A 17,712-nucleotide genomic window follows, 5' to 3' on the forward strand; every position below is an offset into this window, starting at 1 on the left:
AAATTCTAGGTTGGAAGAGGCAAAATTAAAAACTACAAACAGTATTTGACTTAGAAATGGGTTGTACTCCAAGTTCGACTGTTTGGAAGTAATTCCATACAAAAGAATGTTATTTTTGTTGTAGAAATAAGTACTAATTGACTGTCAGGCCAGTCCAAAAAGTTTAACCCACAATTGGCAGAAACATATTACTAGTATATTGTTATCCCTATTAAACACACATTACCAACCCACGTAATCTAGGAATAGGTAGAAAGCCACAAAAGGTTAGTAACACTCAAAAACTGGTCATAACATGGTTCTTTCAAGACAGAGAAACAGGAAGAAAGCAGTTATTCAAAGATAACAGGTTAAGGATTATTTCTCACTACTCTTCCCCAGAACTGGGGTTTGTGACTCTATTTATTCTGTCCTGGGAAAAAATGTTATGCCAGTTAGAAAACCTAATTACTACAGTATTTTTAAAAAGGCATATGGTGTTTTACTTGAGATTGTTTAAATGTCTATGCAGAGATGTCAAAAAAAAAAGAAAAATTTGCAAAAGGTGACATACTCATACCAATATATATACCAATATATACTTTTGTGATGTATTTTAAATATGCTAAAAATATGCACACACATACATAGGTATGCTGACATATTAAAACACACCACAGAATAAGTCAATTCCCATTTCTTTGGAGGTAATATAAAACTGCACATGTCTCACATCTAGAGAGAATCAGAACAGTGCCTCTGTAAACTTAAAAACAGCCATGGATCCTCTGACTTAACAGAGTCAAGATCAAAAAGATCCATTCCTCTATATTAAGAATCTACTATTCTTTTATAAAATCACACCTTTTTAATTTTAAGAGTTTACATTCTGTATCAACAGAATTTATTGTAAGGAAGAAAGCACATAATCATAGATAACGAATTTTAATTTCCTACCCAAAATTACTAACCACTTTCTGATATATTTTCAGCATTGAAGAATCCATTTTTATCGAGTAACTTTTTCAAAGATTAATTTTGACCTATATACATTTAAAAATAAGTTTTCAAAATCTCAGCATATTAAAAATAAAAATAAAAACAATGAATTGACAAAATGCTACGTAACATACTGCTAACTTATAGCTACCAGTAAATTTTGCAAATCTAGCTACATGAAAACGAGTGCCCAAAACTTACAACACTGTTACATATTCAGTTACACAACTGTCATGATAATCAAGTGCAATACAATATACCCAGAGCTATAGTCACAGGATTTTCAGAAGGACTAAGTATAAATATACTAAGTAAATTCACAAAAGAACATTTTTAAGAAACACACTTCAATATCATCCAGACTGCCTACAAAATGGAACACGAATGTAATATTAAACCTCCCAATCAAATCTGATCTGCCAAAGTAACCAAAAATTAACAGCCCCAATCACTAAAGAACTGCAAGACAATGACAATCCAAAATAAGAGGGAGAAGTAAAAAGTAAATGGATGACAGTGTTAAGAGTAAATACAGAATAAAATCATGTAACATGTAAAATGTATTTTCCCAATTTCAATAAAAATATAAACGTACCAGAAAAGAAGTATTCTGTGTACTTTCCATATTTCTTCTGTGTTGTCCAATATGGTAGCCATGTGCTACATGTAGCTATTTAAATTGATTAAAATAAAACGCGAAATTCAGTTGCTCAGTTACCTAGCTCATTTAATGTACTCAGAAGGTACATGTGGTTCGTGGCTATCACACTGGAGAGCACAGAAATAGAAATTTTCATTACTATAGAAAGTTCTACCGGGCAGCATGCTGTAATAGACAAATCAATTTTTTCTCTATAATTATAAAAATTATTCCCATAAAACTGCAAACATTTCCCCCTGCACCCGAAACATTTTTATAACTTCCTAAATCAGTATGTTGATGATTATAATTATTCTTTTAAATACAATGATAAATGCTAACAGGACAGTGTTTACTATACGCCAGGAACAATACTATGTGCTTCGACTCTATATACCTCACTTAATCTTCATATAAACCCTATGAGGTAGATACAAGTCCACAATGCCTTATCTGAAACATGTATTTCACAATTCGGAAGTTTTCAGATTTAGAAAGTTAATACTAGGAACTTCCCTGGTGGCACAGTGATTAAGAATCCGCCTGCCAATGCAGGGGACGTGGGTTCGAGCCATGGTCCGGGAAGATCCCACATGCCGCAGAGCAACTAAGCCCGTGTGCCAAAACTACTGAGCCTGTGTGTCACAACTACTGTAGCCCGTGTGGCTAGAGCCTGTGCTCCACAGCAAGAGAAGCCACCCAATGAGAAGCCCACACACTGCAGCAAAGAGTAGCCCCCATTCACCACAACTACAGAAAGCCTGTGCACAGCAATGAAGACCCAACGCAGCCATAGATAGAACTGGGAATACATTCTTTCACATAAATAAATAAATTAATTAATTTAAAAAAAAAAAAGAAAGTTAATACTACACAAAAACCATATGCTACATAACACCCTCAGCAGGGTCTAGGGAAGCAATCAGGAATACAGAAGAATGTATGAATATTAACACCAAAGATAAGTGAAGTCAATAAATAACCACGTATCAGTTAGGTCCTGGTTCTGCCATCAAACTAGTTCAGAACAGATATTCCCATTGACCAGTGTAATAACTTGCATTTATACAATACTAGAATTTTAGAATGACAAATCCATGAATTTTTACCTATTTTCCCCACATAACTACGGATTTTCAACACAGAATTATTAAAATGACTCTCCCTGAATTTCAAGAATTCATTTCTAAGACTGAACAAAATGTTCTTCCCTCTTGTAATTACATATCCTAAAATAAAAGGCCTAGGTATCTTCTTTTCATGAAACAATTGATAGAGATATTTAATATAAATTCAAAATTGTATTTTGTCACATTTATAAAATGATACATTCTTTCAATGCAAGCACTTAATTCAGTTGGATATAGCAACTTAAACATTACCTTGTTTCATTTCTGAAAGGAAAAAAGTATAAACAACCTTCAGTTACACAGTGCTTCTATGTTCTCAATTAACTTTTGCACATTTTCTCACTTTCAGGAAAGATTGTGACCAATTTTATAACTTGGAAATCTTCATTATTATTATACTTATAAACCAGTGCATATCTTAAAATATTCCAAATAGATACAGTTCACAAAAAGTACAAGGATAAGTTTATCCACATATTTTAATGTAATTTAAATGTCAGGAATTAAGATAAATTTTTAATAGTGACAAAATATAAAAGTAGGATAGACATTTAAAATATTCAACAATATGGCCAAGTTTATATCCAAAATTATGAACCATCACAAATATAAGCATCCAATAAGGTGTATATTAGGATTCAATTTCTATGAAAAATTATACTTTCTCTTGGTTACCGATATGGCCTTGCTTAAAAAGATTTGGTGGTTAGGAATAGGAAATTGAAATAAATGCTATGATAATATGAAAATAGCACCTTAATCCAATATTTATTATAAAAATTAGACCTCATCACAAATAACAGTAATTAACTGAACAATTATTCATCTTTCCCATTATTACCTCATTACACCACACTAGTCATACATAAGTTGGTAAAAGTTCATTTGTAAACTAAATTTTATAAACCAAAATAAGTTTTATTGGTTGAAATGTAGTTTAGCGTAATTTGTCAAGAGCATGGACTTCGGAGTTAGGCTTCCTGGTTCAAATCAAGGTTTTACCACTTGCTGTAATGGCAATTTTTGGTCTTAGGAACCTCTGGGTCTCAGTTTCCCCATCTATAAAAGGGACTAAGAGTATCCTCACAGGGCTGTGGGAGGAGTAAAAGAAATGGTATGTGGAAGTACTCAGGAGAATGCCTGGTACACATAAGAGCACTCGCTATTATCACTGGCATTATTAAAGCATCTCCAAAACTATAATATATTAATGTTAGCACTTTTTACCATTAAGAGTTTCTTTCCTCCAGTTTCCTGAAAACCTTAAATGCACCAGGGAAACTCAATGTTTGAAGGAACCCTGTGGCAGTTTAATAAACATCTATTACTAATTGATTCATTTATATATTAGGTCCCTTTAAAGTCAGATTAAGGTAAGGATAGAACTGGGAATACATTCTTTCACAGCACATAACTTCATAATGTTAAATAACAGCCAAATGATACCATTTCACATATACAACTATGTCCTACTCTAGTGTAGCAATGAATAAATGGTTGTTGCTATTTACCTCAAAAATTCCCAAGAGAAGCGAATCTTACTGAGAAAATTATTAGTTCAGTTTTGGATATACTAAGTTTGAGGTGCTAACAGAATACTTAATGGACGTTCAGGAAGCAGTCCAAAGTACAGACCTAAAGTGAGGAAGCTTACACTCAGAAGTTCACCACTCCCTCCTCTGTATTACCATGGAATTTTTCACGTCCTATTACATGACAATGTTTAGTCTCCACAACCATTCTCTACTGCTAGACTATCTTGAAGGCATTTAGGTCCTGCTATATAAGGGCTTAATAATGTTGATTTTTTTTAATGCAAAACTTGCAGAATAGTACAACTAAGAGAGTGAATTTTATTGTTTATAATAAACTCTGATTTAGAAATTTTTTTTTCAATCTGTGGATTTTAAATAAGGATGAAATTTTCATTTGGAAGTATTCTTATAAAATATAAGTAGCATACAAACAAAAATCCTTTTTTTTTTTTTTTAATTTGGTCACATGAGAATTACTAAACGCTACCAAGCAGTGAAACCTAACATTATCACCAGGCCTACAAACCTGCAAAAGTACAATATAACGAGGCAAAGAAATTTATAAATGAGTAAAATAAGGAAAAGAAAGTCCAGTGAAGATTCCTTGAAGTGAGTTTAAATTAATTTAAATTCTTAAGAAGTCTGTCAAAATACCTGCAACGTAGATTGAAAAGATTTCACTTTCTAATTTACAGGCTACTTGAGTTCAATAACTTAAAAATGAAAAGACTCTGGACCCTTTCAGCACATGTTATTCTAAGAGCTGTGATAAGGAGCGTGTAGCAAACGTGCTCAGTTACATGCACTAGGTAAGAGAAAGATGCTGTCGTCCGCAACCCACCAGCAACTGTCTGACCACCAATCCTTTAGTTTAAAATTTGTAGAAGCATTTCCTAGAGAATGCTGCAGTCGTAGTATTTCTCACCCAAACTTAAAATGTGGTCAGTCCCATCAAGGCTCTAATAGGAGAACAAACCGGCTGCCAGTTCTATATTTAATAGCAGATTCTGACAATTCCATTTGTGCCTGACAACTAGATGCCTTTCAGTGAAGCCATTCCCTGGAACTGACACTACAATACTGTTACTTATTTAGCGGGCATGGAGCCAAGAAAAACCAGCTCATTAGTGGCGAATAAGTAGGGAAGACAGTAGCCAGAGGATTAAAAAACACCAATATACCACACAAACAGGCTTAGAAGAACTGTGAAAATGAAGGAGAAAAAAAGTAGAGATCACAGAATGAAATTCCTACAACACAAAATTAACACAGAGACTTAAGTCTGCACTTTCTCATTTAAAATCATATAAGCAAGGATCAAATGCATATTGATTCTAATTTTACAGAATCCAAAGCCTGAAAACCTCATGTCAATAGAAAATATTGGTAGATTAAAAAAAAGGACTCCCCTAATCTTGGCCCTATTTTCCTGTTCTATGAAGCAATTCATAAGAAGAAAAAATAACTTCAGACTATAAATGATGAATGTATAACTATTAGGAGTGGCCTCTCTATGAGGTCTGAAATAGAAGGAAAATGTACATTTCTTCCAAAGCCGTGGCCAACAATAACTTTCGCATTCTGAATCTAGCTTAAGCACATTAGTTGGGAAGATGTTTGCAAAAGTATTTCATAAGAAAGTGCTGAATTTAGCTTTTATTTTATTTTTTTCTGTTTTCTTAAGTGGCCTGCAGTCTATCCAATGCACTAAGTAGAACCTCTCCTAAGTATAAATGACAAAAGGAAATACAGATTTCTTCTTATAGAGAGCTGTTTCTATAGTTCAGGGGTCAGCAAACTTTCTGTAAAGGGCCATGGCCATATGGTGTCAGTCACAAATACTCAACTCTGCCATGTAGCATGAAAGCAGCAATAGATAACAGATAAATAATGAGTGTGGTCCAATAAAATCTTATTTTCAGAAACAAGGAGCCAGTCTATGGCCACAGTTTGCTGACCTCTGCTATAAAGCCTGTTTTTTTACCTACTAATAAATATGTTGTTTTAATAAATAACACCAAATTTGAAATATGATGTCTGGGATTTGCTTTAAAATATTTCATTAAAAAAAAAGTGAAGAGCAGAGAGAAAGGTTAAAGAAGACTGGCAAGGGGCTTCCCTGGTGGCACAGTGGTTAAGAATCCGCCTGCCAATGCAGGGGACACAGGTTCGAGCCCTGGTCCAGGAAGATCCCACATGCCGCAGAGCAACTAAGCCCGTGCACCACAACTACTGAGCCTGCGCTCTAGAGCCCGCGGGCCACAACTACTGAAGCCCGCTCACCACAACTACTGAAGCCTGTGCACCTAGAGCCCGTGCTCCCAACAAGAGAAGCCACCGCAATGAGAAGCCCACACACTGCTACAAAGAGTAGTCCCTGCTCGACACAACTTGAGAAAGCCCGCGTGCAGCAACGAAGACCAAATGCGGCCAAAAATAAAATAAATTAATTAAAAAAAAAAGAAGACTGGCAAAACACAATTAGCGTTAGTCTGATGATGGATGCATGGAGTCCATTATACTATTACAATAATTTTATGAGTTTGAAATTTTCAAAATTAAAAGTTTTTAAAAATACAAGGTAGATCAATGAATTGGCTCTACAGGAAAATTAATTTCCTCACTTTACTATAAACATTCTAAAACATATCTAGTATTTTTAAACATAATCAACATAGTACAACGTAAAATTTTAACATAAAGCTACTAAACCACAGCTAAAAATTTTAAACACACAAAAGTGTATACAAGCATAAACCCTTAACATTTTCCATAATTTAACAGACAGCCACACCTCATACAACTCCTAAATTAACACATTTTATTAGTCTCATCTTAGCTAACAAAATGTGTTACCAATTTTTGGTTTTAGAATATAATTATTTTATAGGGTATATATCAATTAACATATCATAGGTTTATTATTTTTTCAAATAAATTAGTAAATAATTTTTATTTCTCAGTTTTAAACTCTAAGCAATAAATATGAATAGAAACAATTCACATAAACAAATGCTGCTTAAGGTCTTCAATAATTAAGAGTATAAAGGGATCCCGAGGCCAAAGTTTGAGAACCTGTGACCTGAACGTTTTTGATGCTGTTTAAAGTATGTTTACCAAGCAACCATTAGATGTATGCTCAAACTCATTTTTCCTTTGAACAATAATCATCACAAAGTGGAGTTAATCCACTATGAAGGCTATCAATATACACCCATTTAAACCTTCAACAGAAACATTCTTTTAAAATTGCTGGGTATGTCATGAATAATGTATCCATAGGAAAAGAAGAGCTCTAATGTGTTGTCCCCCTTATGCAGAAAACTGTCTCCTGGACCAATAATAAAGAAAAACTAATATGAGCCAGCAGACATTTCTAATAAATATGCTACCTCTCATCAAATCAAGATATGCAGTCTCACTCAGTGAAAGAAGCCAGAAATCAAGCTGAAAAAAGCTTTAGGAAAGAAATGTTAATGACTATGCAATTTCTCAAAAACTAAATAAATGTGTTTTTTAAATGTCCTAAGTTTTTTCTCAAGTTCTCAAACACAGTGATTTCAAATATTATCAAAACTGAAAACTAAATTAGGCTCACAGAATTATTATGACTGACACTTGGGAAAAACTGAGAACTCTGTGAAAATATTTCCAACTATCCAAGAATATAATCAATGTCAAAATTTTCTAAATCTAAAACTAAAATAGCAATAAGCAATCCATAACACAGATTTGGGCAGATAATAATCAGAGCACAAATGTCTACATGAGCATTCATTCTTTTACGAAGATGAACCAATACTTACTTTTTGTAAGCATTTGTAGCATTTTTAACCAATTTGTCCCTTCCACATACAGCTATTTAAAATGTTATCAGACTACTTCATTTTTACTTAAGTACAAATTTCCAAGTTAAGTTTTATAAATCTCGTTATTTCTATTGTCTTTTATCAACATGAATAAACTTAAAATAGTAATAACTGAGATACAGAGCCATACTTACATCATACTCTGCAATTCTGCTGCAAAGCTTACAGACTTCCCTGTACTTCTTCCACTACTTGACGTGGCAGTAGACATTGGGCTGGCTGCAGTGTTATTCATCTAAATAAAAAAGAGAACTCAGCTTACAAAATGTATTTAGCTATAAGTAAATGCATGGAAAACGGAAGCAATTGTAAGTTACTTCAAAAAGTATAGAAATTTTTAAAATTCTGATTTGTTTTACGTAAATCTGATTTGTCCATACTTGTTCTTTATTAAAATGAAACAGTAAGGTAGAAAACTGCTTAGTCAAATATGATGTAAAAAAATTACTCACTTGGGTGATAAACTTTTCATTACATATTTTGTAATAAGTATTGGAAGAAAAATACTCATTAAAATCTTTTAATAAAGTTCAGTGGTTTTTAAAATCCATTCCATGGAGCCCAAAGATTCCCCAGCAATATTTCAGTGAGCTCCCAGTGGCCCCCAAGCAGTTCCATCCAGAACACAAGAACTCTGATTTTTCTATTTCATATATTGGGGTTCCAAGTAAGATTTCATTTAAAGAAAGAGCTGCACAGCTGTAAGATACAAAATTAGAAAACCAAAACATAATCTAATTCCCATTTGAACAATAGCCTAAAATACAAATAATACAAATAAAGCCAATCAGTAGATCAGAAGTAAGCATTGTGATATTTTATAATCTTATGGTTAAATTACTCATCAATTTAAAATATGACTTTAAAAAAAATAAAAAATAAAATAAAATAAAATGTGACTTTTTTCCCAATAAAATTAAGCTGACGCATAATGGGAAAACTAGATGTTAATCTTAATATACGTCATTTTACTTATTACATGTGGCAGTCCCACAAACAAGAATTAGTGAAAATAACATTAAGGTAATAGAAGTAGATAAAATCCTCAGGCTTTTACCTCAAGGACACAGTAAGTGCTCAATAAATGTTAGTTATTATTTCCTGTTTATATAAATTTTGTAATACTACGATTTTCTTTAAAAAATACTTTTGCTGATTAAAGAAGAATTAACAGATTTAAAATATATAATAAAGTAAAGCAGTACTGAGAACTTTAAGTACAGTAAAATAATTAGGAGTCAGAAGTCACACTGCCTAGGTCAGAATCCCAGCTCTACTACTTCACTAGGGCTCGGGGCAAGTTCCTTAACGTCTCTGTGCCTCAGTTTCCTCATCTGTAAAACAGGAATGATAATCGCACACTCTTAGGGTTGTTGTGAGGATTAAATGAACTAACACAAGCAAAGCATTCAGAATAGTTCTTAGCACACAGTCAGTACACAATGTTAACTATTATAAACAGAAAGAACTCAAGAATTTTCCGTTTCTTGGTCTGCTAAAAGCTTTTATGTGACAAATTTGATTATCCTTATTTCATAATCACAAACTTTAAGAAACTTGAATATCTTCACTACAAGACCAATACAATTCAACAAATATTAATTAGTTTCCGTATAAAATAAGTTCTGTTTTCACACTGACATCACTACTGCTACTAGTCAGCCTGGCTTAAAATCTCAGTCATCATCTTTGACTCCTTCTCCTGCACCCTATAATTTGTAAGAAGCCAAATAAATTCTACTTTATGTTTTTACCTCCTCCCTTTCTTGTTGAGCTCTATTTATAGCTTCTCTCTTTGCAGCTCAGTTCACTCTCCACACTGCTATCAAATTTATCTTCTTAATACATCCTCTAATCTGACCACTTCTGTGGGCAATGGAGGCTTAAAATTGATAAAGGAAACTTGAACCAGGGTCATTCACTGACGGCTGAGATGGAAAGGCTGGGTCCCATGAACGAAAGCTGAAAAAATTAACTACTACAAACCACTGCCTGAGATGGGCCACATATGAAGCTTTTGAGAAGGCAAAAGGACAGAGACCTAAGACAAGCAGCACACTAGCTGGGTGGCTAGATCTGGAATGTCCCAATATCACTCTGTGGCAGGACCAACTCTCTGCCAATGTAAGCCCTGGTCTAACCTAAGGTCCCTAGGAGCCAGGCAAAAACCACTAGACAGAGACTGCAAAAGCAGAGAAAGAGAAGGAAGAAAGTTTCACTCAAACTGAACCTGAAAACCAAAGTTCTAAAACACATAAAGAAGCTAGTGCTATGAAAGACCATCAGTCTTTTTAAGCGTAAATTTGTCCTATTTGTTCACAAAGACTTTTTTGGAATAAGTACTTTTTTCTACAAATAATAGAGGAAAAGAAGCAACACCATTTGGAACTCAGGTTAAAAAAAAAAAAATCGCATCATCAGTCCAAGACTGGGGAATAATAAAAAAGGAAAGCAAGTTCAAAAAGAAACTTGGCTTTCCAGTGACCTGACAAAATGGTTCACTTGTCCCAAGAGAAGACTGACAGAGATATGACATCCTGGAGAAGATGTTAAACTCAAAGATTATGTATTAACCCCAGTCTATGATTTAAGTTGACTCATGTCAGATTTGAAGGCATGCCATTCTTGGGATTATGCTGAGACACTGCTGGAGTTATTGCCCCCTTTCATTTTGCAAATCCAGTCACCTTGCTTTAACACTCTCTGAAGAAGAGACATTTCAGAAAGTAAATGCATACTAAAACCCCAGCTTTCTTAGGTTGTGCCCCTACTGCCAGTGTTTCGTATCAAGAGTGTTTATTGGTACGAGTGAAAAGATCCCAATCCTAGTTTATTATAACCACGATCATCCTTTCACAGTCAAGTTATTTACTTCTTAAATCAAACAGGTGAATAACATTTTTCTTGACATCATGAGCTAACAGTGCATTAGAACCTTTAAAGTAATTATTTCCCGTGCACACATTTTGTTTGATGTTTTAGATAATTAACTTCTTTAGACATCAACTTCGTTACACATCAAAGTCCTATCATTCCGATGCTTTATTTCCTATCTCCCGGACATTAAAAAAAAAAAAAATGTCGGTTAAAAGCAGAAGCACTCAAGTCAATTTTCTCTAATAAATACAGTTAACATGGAACTGAAAACCTACTGTAATCTTCTCAATGGGTTAATGTCCTGCAGTTGTTTTAGCTTTCAATTGAAATGCAGCTGTTTGCCATATTTTACAAAATGAATTCAGATGTGCAGATGGAGACCCAGATTATTTCAACATGCCACAGTTTAAATGTGAACTCAAGGAATAAGTTCATCTCTGATTAATACTTATATTTAAACCTAATTATTAAGCCAGTAGCCAATACTATGTCACACCTGTAAAATTCTGTTCCAGAGTAGAAAAACTGACATCTTTTAATAACAATAATGAAATTTAAGGATATACCCCTTTTCTCAGAAAATACCACGACAAAAAATTTTTAACTGTAGTGAAGTTATACATCACAAATGTGAATTAAATGAAAATGTAATGAACATGTTACTGCATTTCTATTTATAGCTTTTTTTTTTTTTTTTTTTTTTTTTTTGCGGTACGCGGGCCTCTCACTGCTGTGGCCTCTCCCGTTGTGGAGCACAGGCTCTGGACGCGCAGGCTCAGCGGCCACGGCTCACGGGCCCAGCCGCTCCGCGGCATGTGGGATCTTCCCAGACCGGGGCACGAACCCATGTCCCCTGCATCGGCAGGCGAACTCACAACCACTGCGCCACCAGGGAAGCCCTATAGCTCATATTTTTAGTGACTAAATGACCAAAGAAGAAATACCATGAAACATCTTCAGCTTAAAATACCTCAGAGTTGAAAACATTATTACTAGTTACTAGTTACAACACCCTCAAAACAGTGTCAAAAATCTGGATTGTGAAATCCATCAGCCTACCCATTTACTAAAAGACAGTGGAATTTTTAAATTGTTTCACTCCTGAGAAATATTAATTCAGCAGACCTATGTACTGATTCTGCACATCTACAGAGTCTCAATTTCAATCACTCATAATCTGAGCATCCCACATAATATAAATTAATAGAAAACTATTATAATCAGAACATTTTCATTTTCATAGAACTCCAAAGGCAGGAAGCGATTATGGTTAAGCCAACACTATTAGACACTACATTTTAGTTTTGTTGTTAAAAAAAAAAAAAAAAACTCAAGTTACATCATGATTTAAATTTCTCCTGCTGTGCAAAAATAATACCAAATGATCATTCAATCACTGAGAATGCAAAAAATAAAAATAAAAAAAATTAAAATGTGCAAAATTTTAAAACTTCTAAAACTTCTATACCTAGTTTTGGTATAACACAATGATAATTCCAATATACTTATGTATGCCCCAATTCAAGTTAATCAACATAGTAGAACCTGGTAATAATGATCAACTAATCTCTCAAGTTCAGTTTCTCCATCTGTCAAGAATAGTTTCTACCTGTCTCAGAGGAGTGTTGTAAAGAAGACAGTGACTGCAACATAATGGGCGCTCAAGAAATATACGTGAATTGAAAACATCAAGACACCTGTAAATTATGAAAATTCCCTATAGACAGACGGATTGTAAACTGAGTTTACTTATCTCAGTTGTCTACATGAGCGATCATTTTTTTAAACCTATAGACATAGAAGCCGTGACACACTGCTCAGAGACACGTGAAGTTCTATTATTATATTTTTCTTCTTTAGTCTGATATTAATGTAGGTTTCTACTCCATGTGCTTTCATATCCAGTACTCTCAAAGAAGTACTGAGTTTCAAAAAACATTTTATTCTTTGCAAAAACGGTTCTTAAAGTGCACTGCCAACGTGCCTATCAGATCATCCTAAAATACATGACATCCAAACCCTGAAAAAATGGCAAGCTTACTTTTCCAATATTGAAAACACTGTTGTTTTTACATAAAATATTATATAATTGAGTGACAATGGTTAACGTTCCAGATATATGCAAAAATTTGGAATCAATTATACTTCTAATAGTAAGAAGTAAGTGTATTTGACAAGGATGTCAAAAAAGGAGCTCTCTTAAACATCAAGATTCTCTTCCAGTCCAGATTCACATTTTAGAAATATTAAACCTTATGAGAAGTCCATATTAAATATAAACAATTCAATAAAAGATCTCATGTGGTTAAAAACACAGTTCATGTGACTAAAAAGGAGTGGGAGATTTACTGGAGGCATGTAAAAAAGAAGTGAATTTGTATAAGCATTTCGGAGTTTATAAGGGGTCTTTCACCTGTATTAGCTCACATGTTTCACAACCACCCTCTTAGGCATGTATCTCCCCCGTATTCATGAAGAAGGTAAAAGTAAAAACACTGGGTGAAGGTAACAAATCTAACACAAAAAACAGGCTTTGATCCCAGGTAACCTGAAATATTCAGTCCATCTACATACATATTTTTTAAAAATTCACCAATCCCCTACCATTATAGTGCCTTAGTTTTAACACACTAAAATAATATGGAATTACTGAGAAGTTGTACACATAGTAGCCAGGGGACTTGTCATTAAGTTTTCTTGAAGACTGATGACTTTAAAAGTTAAGTTCAGGAATTCTGTGCTTAAAAGTAAATCTTAGGCAGACGGATAAACAACTATAACAGACAAAGTATAACTATGGAAATTGGCGGGAGGAGGGACCAAAGACATCTGACGTTCAGAACTACAGTTTGAAAATCACTAATTTCACCCAAATCCCTCATTTTTCAGGTGAGGATACTGAAGTCCAGAGGGGTTTCTTGAACTGCCCAAGGACACATCACTATTTAGTGATACAGCTGGGACTAAAACTGAGGTCCCCTGACTCCTGGTCCAGAGTTCTTTCTACTATCCCACAAGGAACACACAAATAAAAGTTGATTATAATTAACTCACAAGACCTCCACAATGTGTCTGTCATAGTGAACTTTGTTGTGAAGTTATCTGTCTATGCCGACTCACAGTTTAGCTGTAAAGAGCTGGGCTATGGAATTCCAACACAGGCTCTAACACTTACCAGGTGACCTTGGGCAAGTCACATCACCTCCCTGCCTCAGTTCCCTCATCTTTAAAAAGGAGATTAAAAATACTCCTCTTATAGGTGACATCAAGTAATGTATACAAAGCACTTAGGACAGTGCCTGGTACCTAGAAAGCACTCAGTTCATGATGATGACGATGATGATGAAGAATCCAAGCAAAAGTATAGCTTCTTGAAAACATATCACAAAGTATTATTATTAAACACATATATTCTCAGGGAAGAATATTATGATTAGGAATAGTCTTTTAAAGCTTCAGAAACAAATAATATGAATAAAGTAAAATACAAAGGATTCAGTCATAAAACTGCTATAGCATTTGAAATAGCAAAAGTACACTTCAAGATTTTTAAATAGTTTATATTTGTATTTTATATTTACTGCCCTATGAATTCAATGAACACAGCAGTTTTTCAGCAACTAGTATATACTATAAGCCAGTTGGCATGTTATTTTAATATTCATAACCTTATTTAACCTTCAATATCCACTATCAGTCAGATTCTATCAGGGGCAGTAGTATAATGCAAAAAAAAAAACGTACAGATCCGTAAGTAAGAGACTCAATCAGTATCACCTGTTAAGTGGGAATGACACGTTTGGATAAATAAATGAGATGGAGCATTAGTCTGGAACACATCAAGTGCCCATGAAAACGTTGGTTCTCCCTCAGCAGTAGTATGGAGTTGTTTTGTATAGGGAATATACTGTAACCAGATCAATATAGCACCATTACTGGGGCGTTCAGTATTATTTGTCAAAGAGAATGATCTTAGGTAACAGTGTCTATTACACTCTATGCTGTTTCACAAATTAAAATATGTGTAAACAGTTTTTGCAGATTTACTGGAGGTAGTCAGTAGACAAGTTGAGAGGAAACCAATTAAATAGTTAAATGTCTGTAAAACATCACAACAGTTTACATCATTCTCATCTGAAGCCTCCAGCGATCCTGGGAGGAGGTGGGATAAGGTTAGGTACTAATTCCGTTTTACTGATGAGGAAATTGAGACTCAGAAAAGTTAAATACCTTAATTGAAATCACACATGGAGAATTAGGGCAGAAAAGGGCTACATCTAGATTCTGAAATTAGTTTTAAGTGCTCTTTGCACCTATCCACAATGCATCTCAGAACATTAATATCTCTCCAGATCCATTATTCAATAAACTTAAGGCTAGAGCAGCCAATATTTATTGAGTACATACTTCTTATGTGCTTCGCTGCACCCAACACACATCACATGGGTTACTTCATTTAACCCTCAGCAGGTAAGGAATCAAACCAAATGTGTTTGACTCTCAATAAAATATTTTATCCACTACAGAATAAATTCAATTAATACAATAAAACATTAAGTTGAATTATTTTTCTTTACTATTTAGGTGAGCCATCAGCAAAACCAGTCTTTAATATAATAAGTAGATTTCTAACTAATTTCACTATTCAACCTCACCATAAAGTAAAACAAGGATTATTTTCAACAAGAATACTCAATGTTCTAATTTAACTGGCATGGCCTAACTTTCTTTGCAGATTCCTACACCAAAAATCAAGAGAGAACCAAAAATCAAGGTGCCCAAGATTTCTAACCAATTATATGGAGAAAAGTAGAAAATGTTAATTACCTGTGGCTTAAATGGACAGGTCACTTGCTGGCCTTATTCCAGATAGCTCATCTGTTATTTAAGCACATAAGCAATAAAGTTGTCACTACTTTAAAGCAAGTACATTTCTGAGGTTGCAGTGCGTTTAATCCTCCTAAAATCATATATTCCAAATTTCAACAAGCCTGCAAGGAGGGTGACCATATTATTAAGTAGACCCAACTGGGACATTTTTGAAAATGGAAGGAGTTCTATTAAGAATTATCCTGAGACAAACAGACTCTAAACCATGACTGCCCCAGAAAAAGCAGGGTATACATAAGAGCAACCCATTTTGATTTGTGTGTTATGGGCTGCACTTTGTATATGCTTAACTCGTGAGCTTTAAGTTTTTGTTCCAGATCCAAGGGTTATCATCAGCCTTGAGACCAAGGGTACCACTTCACAAACATCAGGCCAGAGTTAAGGGTGTGTTATCTATAAACAAAGTAGGTTTTTTTTTAAGTTTTTCTTTCAAACTTAACTTTATAAACATTTGCTTGAAAAAAAACACTACGTATTTCAAAGAAAGCAAACTTGCAAAATATCTGCAAATTTCAGACTTATCTCTTCAAAAGTTTTGAATACCAATAACCACAAAACTACTTCTGAAATGGCCCAACGCTCAGTTTACTACTATAATTTATCAAATTGTTTTTTATACAAAAAGTTAAGGAAAAAGCACCATCTTTCAAACTGAAAAAACTCAGGAGTAAAAGAGTTGAAAGGTTTTCACTGAAAACTAAAGTGATAAAAGATAGTGGAAACCCAGTCACGAAACAGTACAATGATTAAAGGAAACTCCACTTAGTATTATTATGACTCTCCAAACAAATCTGCCGTTAGCCGTACAACGTAGGAGTCAAAAGAATGCTTTGCTTTAATTTTCAAGCTGTAAGTATTAGCAGACCCAAGCTTTGAATTACAGTATATGAATGAAAGGCATTATTTATAATATAATTATAATTTATAATTATAATTCCCTAAAGCAACAAATGTTCTAAGAGTTGGCTTCTCTGACTTAGAACTCAACAAAATCAAGAACTGGAAAAGGTCTCAAAGGCTAGATTCTAGACCTATGCTGTCCAATAAGGCAGCCCCTAGCCACATGTGGCTATTTATATTTAAGTTAATTAAAATAAAATTAAAAATTAAATACCTCAGTGCACTACTAGCCACACTTCAAGTGCTCAAGAGCCACTTGTGTCTAGTGGATACCATATTAGGACAGAACAGATTACAGAATATTTCCACAACGATAGAAAGTCCCATTGGACAGGGCTGCTCTAGACCTAGGCTGCTCTAGATCTTTTCTTGAATATTCCCAGAGATAAGAAACTTGCAATAACACAATGAAGTGCACTTTAGTTTTGCAAAGTAGTAACTATCGGGAAATTATTCATAACATTCAGTGAAATCCAGCCTCTCTAAAACATCCACCAGAAATTCCACAAGTTCCATCCTCAATTTGGTCTCCAAGTAAATCTTGACAGAGGTAATTTAATTCTGTTTCCAAAGTTCTGCCCTCACATATACTAAATCCCTACATCCTCTCCTCCTAGCTAAATACATCCTCATTTCTCTGGAACGAAAGAGTTTAAAGTTTTTAAAGCCTCACGGAGTTAAGCTCATTTATCCACGTGTACGTTAACAACACATTTCCAGGATCGCCTCTGAGTGTCAGATATTACATTCCACTGCCCCTATAAAAATCCACACCAGTTTCTTGATTTTTCCACTTAGAAAACCAGGTCACAGTCATTCTGAATTCCTTAAACAGGGAGCTAAAAATGACAGGTAACTGACAGTTAATTGATCAGTGCCTGGAGCTTGTTACA

The 17,712-nt window shown here is 34.3% G+C and overlaps 2 protein-coding genes across 13 annotated transcripts in view; one reads left to right on the forward strand and one right to left on the reverse strand.

Annotated features, from left to right (window-relative positions):
• The window catches only part of SUPT3H (SPT3 homolog, SAGA and STAGA complex component), a 441,549-nt gene that overhangs the window by 422,973 nt on the left and 864 nt on the right, over window positions 1–17,712 (reverse strand). For 5 of the 8 annotated variants that reach the window (XM_081246855.1, XM_081246857.1, XM_081246856.1 and 2 more), the window contains exon 2: window positions 8,287–8,387. In XM_081246855.1, the coding sequence (XP_081102981.1) occupies window positions 8,287–8,387 (101 nt within the window). Of the gene's footprint in view, window positions 1–8,286; window positions 8,388–15,856; window positions 15,908–17,712 lie in introns of all 8 variants that reach the window. The other 3 variants (XM_081246852.1, XM_081246851.1, XM_081246853.1) reach the window with 1 other exon arrangement.
• The window catches only part of RUNX2 (RUNX family transcription factor 2), a 358,429-nt gene that overhangs the window by 32,346 nt on the left and 308,371 nt on the right, over window positions 1–17,712 (forward strand). The gene's annotated exons all lie outside the window — the stretch shown is intronic.

The sequence above is a fragment of the Mesoplodon bidens genome, assembly GCF_964165515.1.
Source record: "Mesoplodon bidens genome assembly, chromosome: 10".
In the NCBI taxonomy this organism is placed as follows: domain Eukaryota; kingdom Metazoa; phylum Chordata; class Mammalia; order Artiodactyla; family Ziphiidae; genus Mesoplodon; species Mesoplodon bidens.